Source organism: Enhydra lutris, unplaced genomic scaffold, assembly GCF_002288905.1.
Source record: "Enhydra lutris kenyoni isolate GAN:26980312 unplaced genomic scaffold, ASM228890v2 scaffoldscaffold5, whole genome shotgun sequence".
NCBI lineage: Eukaryota > Metazoa > Chordata > Mammalia > Carnivora > Mustelidae > Enhydra > Enhydra lutris.
The window spans coordinates 15,705,815-15,715,061 of record NW_019154089.1 but is presented as its reverse complement, the minus strand read 5'-3'; the positions used below and the strand labels follow the sequence as shown (position 1 = coordinate 15,715,061).

The 9,247-nt window shown below is 44.6% G+C and overlaps 1 protein-coding gene across 1 annotated transcript in view; it reads left to right on the top strand.

Moving 5' to 3' along the window:
• Positions 1-2,330: 2,330 nt before the first annotated feature.
• LOC111141261 (neuronal vesicle trafficking associated 2) overlaps positions 2,331-9,247 on the top strand; it is a 51,483-nt gene continuing 44,566 nt past the window's right edge. Inside the window, exons 1-2 of the mRNA XM_022493709.1 lie at positions 2,331-2,469; positions 3,382-3,532. Of these exons, the coding sequence (XP_022349417.1) occupies positions 3,404-3,532 (129 nt within the window). The 5' untranslated portion in view covers positions 2,331-2,469; positions 3,382-3,403. The remainder of the gene's footprint in view (positions 2,470-3,381; positions 3,533-9,247) is intronic.

The window sequence follows — 9,247 nt, the reverse complement described above, 5'->3', positions numbered from 1 at the left end:
CCAGTAGTTGTTAAGGATTAGGGAAGAGAGGGAGGGATAAAGAGGTGGTGCACACAAGATTTTTAGGGCAGTGAGACTATTCTGTATGATAGCCTAATGGTGGATACATGTCATTATACATTTGTCCAAATTCATAGAAGTACAACAAGAGTGAGCTCTAATATAAACTATGAACTTGGGATGATAATGCTATGGTTGGCTTTGAGCTTATGATTTCATTATGTTTTCTGCTTGTTTTCTTTGTTTTTGTTGTTCTCGTTTTTTTTTTCCCCTACCTTTTTTGGGTTATTTGATTTTTTCTTAGTATTCCATTTATATTTCTTTGTTGCAGTTTTGACCTTTTCTTTGTATATTTTTGTTATTCTGGGGATTAAAATAGACATAGCTAACTTTTCACTGTTTAGTGAGAATCAATGCTTTACCACTTAGAGTACAGAAATGTTACCACTGTAGTGGTCCCTTTATCCTCTCCTCTTCGTGTTGTCGTTATCCTATATATCACATCTACACACATGGAAAACCTCCTAAAAATGTCCTATTTTGTTTTCAACTGTCAAGCATATCTCCAAGAACTCAACAGGAGAATGAGAGTCTATTGTATTAAGCACCTCTCAGTATCATTCTCCCATAAGGGGCTTTCCCACATCACTCTGGCCCCCTGTTTCTTCCTGCAGCCTCTCTCCTGGCATCACATACCAGGAAGCCTGGATTTCACATTGCCATGACACAGGCGCTTCTCTTGGACCTTTTACTAAATTGTTAGGACCTCTGGCTTGGAGTTATTAAAGGTGTGATTCCTGCTTGTGAAACAATCATAAGCTGTGTTAAAGGGGCTTTTATTTTTTCCCCTTTGGAGACAGCAATAATCAGATCAGACACAAATGTTCACAAGTGACTCCATGTGGATATCTACATTGTGTTGTCCCCACAGGATGCTTGCACCTGAAAATCATCCTGGTCTTTGGAAAGGAGAAAGTGAGAAACCAATATTAGAGTGACTTCCTCTCATATATATGCATACTTCTTTTAATAGTACCCTGTGCAGCTCTGATATGCTACAGACCTTCCTGTCTTAGAAACGTCTCTCTTTGCACACACACATGCATAGATGCACACACATATCCATTTCATTACTGAACAATACAGATGACATGCATGTTTTCTCTTGGCCTTGTAGGTAGTAGAGTGTATGCTTATCATGTGAGCACTAATTAAAGTGACCAAACCATTTATCATGGGAAGCAGGATATTTTTGAAAGTGAAAGGGGATGCTATTACTAATGCCAAGACCACTGGACCTCATGACGTGCATCATAAACACCACTGCAGCTGGGGTAAGTGACCAACCGTGATCTGAACCACAGCGAGGAGAAATCCGTGATAATAGTCTTAATCTCAGAGGATTCTAAGAGTGTAAGAGCAATCGCCAGAGATGAAGTAATTCAGCCATTCAGAACCTTGTCCCTGAGCTAGAAGAGGTTTCCTTGAGCACATCTCATCTTACTCACAATCACCCTGCAAAGGAGGTATTATTATTCCCACAACATAGATAAAGGAATGGAGGCTTGCAGAGGGAATACAAAATGTCCAAGATCTCCGCAGCCAGAACTTCATAGAACTAATACTAGGACTTCGACTTCCCTGATTCCAGACACAACCTGGAAGCTATACGAAGTTGTGGATCACATGCAAACATCAGTGGCCTTGGATCAGGGCTCAAGTTCCAGCTCCTCGTGCTCTACCAGCTGTGCGACCTTAGCTGACCTGTGTGATTACTTACAGTAGCACTGTGAGAATAGTAGCTTCTCACAAGCAGTGCTTGCCATGTGCCCGGCTCTGAGCTGCTTTCCTGTTGTTATCACCTTCCCACCTCACACTAACCCCATCACATTTTGCAAATGAGGGAAATAGTCTGAAAGATCCTGGAAAAGTGCCCACTGCATGGGAAATAATAAATGTAAGTTTCCCTTCACTCCTTACTACAGGTCAGAGCACAGTGCAGGTCCTGAACTATTTTGGGTTTCATAATATTGCTCTGGAAGATTTTTAAAAGTGATCCCTTCTAATGAATAGGTCTCCTTGTTCTGTTTTTCTAAAGGCTCAAGGGTTGCTTATTATATGGTTATTATTATTATGATGTCCAGAATCCCTCCCACTTTCTTGAAACCAATTTTGTCCCATGCCCTGGTTGTGGCCATGCATGAGAAACAGCAGGTGGTGCCAGATGACAGATGGTGTGGGAGCCCGTTCCCCGGTGGGAGGGGGCGCGAGCGAGGGAGCAGGCAGGCAGCTGCCAGGAGCTCTTCCCCTCTCGCTCGCGCCTCGCTCTCAGAAACTCCCAATCCAGACACAGGCAAGGCGCTGTCCTTTCAGCACCACAAGCTCGGGCTGAGGAGGGAGGACTCCTGGCCGTCCTCCTCCTCTTCAAATTGGCTTGAATCTGCTCTGACCCCCCAAGAGTGCATCACAGTAAGTAGGCATTTGTTTTTGTTATAACCACTCCTCAATATCCTCCGACCCTTTACCATCCCTTTCATCTCCACAACAATCCTATTTTGTCTAATAATGTTCCACCAGCAAGATTGGCAAGAGAAATTCAGTGGTCTGGTTTTCTAGGGGCGGGGTGGGAGCACCGTTTGACTTCCAAGGAAGCTTGAGAGAAATAAATGTGATTTGTTTATTTAGTTGGCAATCTTGCAATACGGGGGTTGCTAACTTTCCATGGAAGCAAAAAAAAAAAAAAAAAAATGGCCCTTTGCTATTGAGGAAATGGAGGCATTCCATGGCTGAATAACAGGAGCATGTTCAAGCCAGCCTTTTTTTGTTTTAGGAAATTGTATCTCCTGTACAACCTATGTATCATGTGAAATGGTACAGTACACATGGAGACATTGAATGTATTTATTGTGGTGTAGGGAGATTGCTGAAGAAAAGCCAACATAATATAAAAGCAAAGTGGTAAGGTGTGGTGGTAAGGTGAAATTTATCATACTGCAGGGTGACCCAGAATAATAGGATTTAATTTTGCAGTAAGAATAAGCTTTTCACTGAGATTATATGACTGTATTAGTTCTAGTGTTTTGGATTTTTTTTTTTTAAAGCTTGTATATTGTTTGTGTAAGTCTGGGATTTCCTTGACTTTTCCTGAATTTGGGGGCTGTTGAACCCCATGGGCAGGTGGGATATTTTGATGATTAGAGAAGTTTTGCTGGATAATGAGAATCATGTCATGAAATCTAGCAGAAGATAGATAGAAGACTGATCTCTACACGAAAGCCGAGCGGAACTGTTTAGGACACTGCTGTTTTCTCTGTCGTCAGCCAGCCCTCTCTTTCCCTGCTTCACCTCCCACTATAACTAGAACCCCACTGTTTGCCTTAGGTCTGGGAAGAAAGGCGTAAGGATGGTGAAGCTGAACAGTAACCCCAGTGAGAAGGGAACCAAGCCGCCTTCGGTTGAGGATGGCTTCCAGACCGTCCCTCTCATCACTCCCTTGGAGGTTAACCACTTACAGCTGCCTGCTCCGGAAAAGGTAAAGCAGTTGCTCTTCTCCCCATCAGTCCCTCATGCTCCCCCCATCTCAGGAAATAAAGCAGCAAAAAAATTCCACCTCTCCAAACCCTTTCATTCCCTCAGCCAAATATGTCCCCTTTCTTGTAAAATGTAGTCATTCCTTCCAGAGACATAACATCTCTTGTGTTATTTCAGGTTTGTGGTAAGTGTTTACTCATTTTTTTGTTCACATATACATACGTGGGCAAGAAAATTAATCTTTCTTTTTTGAAGTTTTATCGTAGCATATGAATATTAACAAGCTTGTGGATGGTGACAGAGAAAATTGTCTTGATTATTGGGGGGGAAGTGTTTCAAAAATTCACTGGTATAGATTTGAGGACAGAGAATTGGATACAGTCCAATAAGCATTTAGTCTGCACCTGCTAAGGCCCTATCCCTGTGCTACAAGTTGGTTATGAAAAGGCAAATTACAAAATCCCTATCTAGTGCAATGCTTAATATAATGCATCAGGGTAAATGCTATACCTGAGAATTTCACAGGTTATGAGAGCACAGGGGTGGAAACATTTAAATTCTCTAGGGGTGGGCGGGGACTAGAAGGACAGGTTAGGTAAACTGCAGAAGAGAACATTTGAATTTGGCTTGTAAAGGTGAGTAAAAACCTTCCAGATAGACCATAGGAGGAAAAGACATTTAAGACATATTAAAGCATGGAGAGCTTTTGAGAAATAGCATGACTAGTGTAGAGCGTCTTTGGGGAGGCGTGGCTGGCAATGAATGAGTGGCTGATGGCACATCTCCTGACATGGGAGTAGTCCATGAAGAATGGAGGTGGGCACTTATACAAAGGTGGGCACTGATACAAAAGTTATCCCATGGGCAGAGCTGGGAGAAACATTATTGTTTAAGATCCAGTTGAGAGAACTTGGGGTTTTATATGTGAGCTTTTGCACACTGTAAGAGATAGATTTGGAGGTAAATGATGGAGTTCCCTGGCTGAAGAGCAAACAATGGATCATTCCATCTGTTTGATTTTCCCATTGGCATCTCCAGGAGGGCATTGTGTGTCTTAACCAATTGGATCTACCCAATGAACAGAAGAGGAGCCAAAGCTAGATAAAGGGCCTGGCTGATTGGCTGGGGGTTGAGTCATCTGTTTTGAAAGTGCAGAGGCTGTCAATATGAGAATATGCATGGGGGTGGCAGAAATAAAGAATCCTTGAGCCATCCTGTGAGACTGATAAGGCTTTTAAAAATAAAATGTGAACAGGCACTTAACACTAAAGAAATGTGAAAGAATAGTATTAATTAGGTATCTGCTACATGGATAGCAGAGGCTCTCAGTTTGGGGCTGCATATTAGAAATCACCTGGGGGAGGCTTTGAAAATCTTGATATCTAGGCTGCACCCCAGAACAATTATATCAGAAGCTCTGGGGGCGAGGCCCAGGCATAAGTATTAATTAAATTCCCCCAGGTGACTCATGTGTGCAGCCAAAGTTGAGAACTGCTGCCCTAGGTGCACATTTCCCTATGGAGTCAGGGATCATGCACTCAAATTTATAGGTGAAAAGGTGAAGGATCAGAGAAATGTGGTTAGTTACTCCAGCTGACAAAAGGAGTAAGTGGCAATGCTAGAATTTGAACCCAGATATAATGGAAATTGGAAAGGAGCAAGGGGATATTTTCTTGAAGTCTTGTGAGGCTTCAGCAAGATTCTTCACCCTTCTGCCAACTGCTACCACCTGGAAGATCTGCATGTCCCTAAAAAGGATGCAAGGAAAAGGGATTGTGGTGAGATCACCCTTCTCACCATCCCTAGACACACGGCGAGTCATCCTCATACCACAGCCTCTGTCTCTCCTCACTCTCCCATCCCACCTTTTTGTCTTCAAGGGCTCCCTTCTCTTCTTCAGAGAGGAAAAGACACAATAACCATGGAGTTCTTAGTTCAGATGAACAAAAAGTGTGTCCCAAAGCCTGAAGGACAAACAAACAGGGTACCTGCACGCATGGAAAGGGAAAGCAATGCATCCCAAAAGATGCAATTCCCTACAGGGGCACATCCTCACAGGGCCATATTACAGACTCTTTCTGATGTTCGTGACCAAGTCTTCCTACCAGGCACCTCCATTTCTTCCTTTGTGAAGGGGGGATTACCCTTACCTCACAATGGTCAGAACAAAGTTAGATACAGGCTCATATGTCAAGTGCCTGGCACAAAAATAACCATAAAAGAATAATAATGACCATTTTCAAGTGCTTCCTAAATACTAGATTCTGTTCTAAGACAAATGTACATGCATGTGTGTACCCCCAAAGCGTGCACATGTGTACACACACACACGCACACTTTTCTTTCACCCTGTCAGTAGTTAATAGGACTCAATAAAGAAGTTGCTATTTTAATCCAATTTTTAAAGATGACAAAACTCAGAAATGGAATGGTAAAGTAACTTCCCAAAGCATATAGTAAGCATCCTGGCGATGTCTAGAGAACCCAGAACCCAGGCAGTGTTGTTCCAGAGACTTCCACTTCAGCAGGAACAAGGAAGCCAGCTGGCCTGGGAGTCCACAGACTTGGGCTTTAGCTCAAATTCAGTTGCCAGCCCGCGGTGTGACTCGTGTAACTTATTTTTCCTCCCTCAGGCCTCCCTCTACTCTTCTCTGAGTGGGAAACGGTAGTAGCAGTTTTCTGTGCTAGTATTTTGATTTTCTAATATTTACAAGAGTAGACAAGTTTTCCCCTGACATTAGAACAGATGTGTTAGAAGTGAATTGTACTCAAGAAGCCAAATGGGTCCTCCAAATGTTTAGCTAACAACACAGACTCTGAAGCTACCTCTCTAGGAGGGCGCCCATCTCTGCCCCCCTCTTACTATTTTACCTTGGCTGATGACTTGAAGCAAGTTTCCTATACAGCCTCAGCCTCCTCGTTGTGAAGTGGGGATGATAATATTGGGACGCAGGTCAGGACTGTAGGGAAGGGTATGTGAGTCCTGACACACTCTTTGGTTAGGTTCCAGTCAGATGGTGAGTGTTTGAAGCCAAAATGTTCATTAGCAAGAAGTATATTTGACCCCACTATTAAATCATGCGGGGGTTTTTTTGAAAATGTAAAATACAGAATGTGCTTGGTGTGTGATACTGGTAATAATCTTTGGATTTGCACACTAAATGCACTTTAGTATGGAGTCTGTGAGTTTCAGGGTTGGGGGGAAGCTTTTGGAGGCCAAATGGAGAAATGAGCATGTCTGAAGCCCCTGCGCTGGGCTGGGAATGGACCACACAAGGCATTCATATCTGTTGCTTCAGTTAATCTTCTCAATGGTCCTATGAGGGGGATTTTTGTGCACCCATTTCACTGGTGGGGAAATTGAGGCTCACATCAATGGAGTGGCTTGCCCAAGTGCACCTGAAACCCCAATTTTCCCTCTGCACTGTGTTGCCCTCAATAACAAGAAGCCTTCCATCTCCAAGAGTGCTTCCTCCAGCTCTACACCTCTCATCCATGGCTACGTTCCTCCTTAGTCTTCCTAGACCAGCTGGTGGGGGCTGGGTGTGATCCCCCAGAGAGAACATCCTAGCCTCCAATGCTCCCGCCCTGCCTACTGGAAGGATTGCTGCCAGCGTCAGGAGAGAGATGGGCTAGCTTCCCACCTAGCACTCTAATCAAATCCTCCACACTGCACAATGTCAAGGTTGAGAAACCCTGCCTTAGAGTTTCTTACACCTTCCAGGGTGGTTCATGCTTCTTCCTCCTTGCACATGCCATTCCCTGTACCTAGAATGACCTTGTCACCTCTTGCCTGTCTGTTAAGCCAGTACTCATCTTCCTAAACCCAGCTGAGAAGGCAGCTCTCCTGGGCGCCGTCAGTAGCTGCCCATAATTATAGCTATGGTTTTACTTATCCCCATGGAAGGTACATATTCACCCACTTACTCACTCACTCATCCAGCACAACTTGTGAGGCATCTTCTATGTGCCAGGCACTGTGCCAGGCTATGGATACCCAGGCATAAAAAGCCAGGCCTAGCCACTGCTTTCATGGGCCAGTCCAGTGGGGATGAGGGACTTCAAACAAGCCATCATACAAACAGATGCACAGAGACACAAGCTAAAAGAAGGGCTATTAGGGAAAGATTACAGAGCTGTGATGTGAGAGAGGATAGGACTCGAGAGACCTAACTGTGATGGAGGCTGATCAGCGATGTCCTCCTGAGGAAGGAGCCTCGCCTGAGACCCGGAGGTTGGGTGGTCAAAGGAGTAGGGGCCAAGTGTATAATATGTGTCCAGGCATTGAGGGAGTTGGAGGAATAGGCAGGAAAGTAGGTGGGCTGGGCACACTTAATGAGGGGGAGAGATTTGGGAGGTGAGGGGAGGTGGGCACCAGTTCATGGGGGCTCAGTGTATTTTTCTTTTTTTTGAGGTGTTTAAAGCAGGAGAGTAATGGGATCAGATTTGTATTTAAGGAAGATTCTTCTGGCTTCTGTGGGCCACCCTAGGGATGAGGGATTCACGCTGGGTCTCCTCTTCCTCATTCTTCCTAAGGTACCCCCCTCGCAGCACCAGTGTAGTTTCCCTAAGACAGAGGTGACTGGTTCCCTGCAGCATGTGACCATGAGAGAAAAGAGTGGAAGGCAGGAGGTCAGCTAGAAGGCCACTGCCATGTTCATGAAGGAGGGTGGGGGAAGCTAGGGTAGTGGCAGTGGGAATGAGGAGGTGGTGCATTTAGGCTGATTTGGTGTCGGGTTGGCACTGAGGAGAATTGACCACTAGGCCCGAGGGCCCTGCTCGGCCTCATCGTGCATCCTGGAATGCAGTGAGCAGTGGGAAGTGCTGACTGAGCGAGACCCCCCATCCCTTACTTAGCCTAAAGCAGGCTTGGTTTCTCCACTTGACAGATGCAGGAAGAGACTTGAACCTAAGCAGCTGGGCGACTTTTTCAAACCATGAATGCAAGCTCTTGAGAAGCTGAAACATCAATCAGCAGATACCAAATTCTGGGACATGCCCATGGGGCCCCGTTGCCTTTGGTGTGTCTAAGTGAGCACATTTAACCCGGATGTCCCCACAACCCATCTGTGAGGTTGCAACCATTATTGCCATTTTACAGATGCAGAGACTAATGCAGAGAGGTGAAATGCTGTCCTAGGACACCAACAAGAAAACAGTGCATCCCAGATCTTCACACAGGTGTGCTGGGAAATGCCAGCTTATGGGCGGCAGGTCTACAGAAAGCAAGCCACAAACGGACACAGCCCCACCTTGGCAAAGCCCCAGATGAATCATGTATTTGACAAGCCAGCAACCAAGCCCTGGGCAAATGTTCCTTTTCTTTCTACTGATTCCTAAGTCTTTGTGTGTCCTGGATGAGGTTGGCCCACCAGCTTATGGGAGGGAAAAATGCAGTCATTTGGAGATCCAGTAATGAGATTTGATACACTTTGTATTTTGCATGGTAAGCCACATGGGCTTTGCCATCCTTGAGGCCCGGGTTCAGATGTCAGCTAAGCTATTTTCTTACTGTGTGGCTTTAGGCAAGTCACTTAGCATCTCTGGGCTTTTTTTTTTTTTTTTTTTACAACTGTAAAATGAGCGTAAAATCTACATACTAGGGTTATTGTGAGGAAAAAGCATGAAAATTGTCTAATGGCACACACATGGTGCTTTTAAAAAAAAAGATTTTATTTATTTATTTGACAGACAGAGATCACAAGTAGGCAGAGCA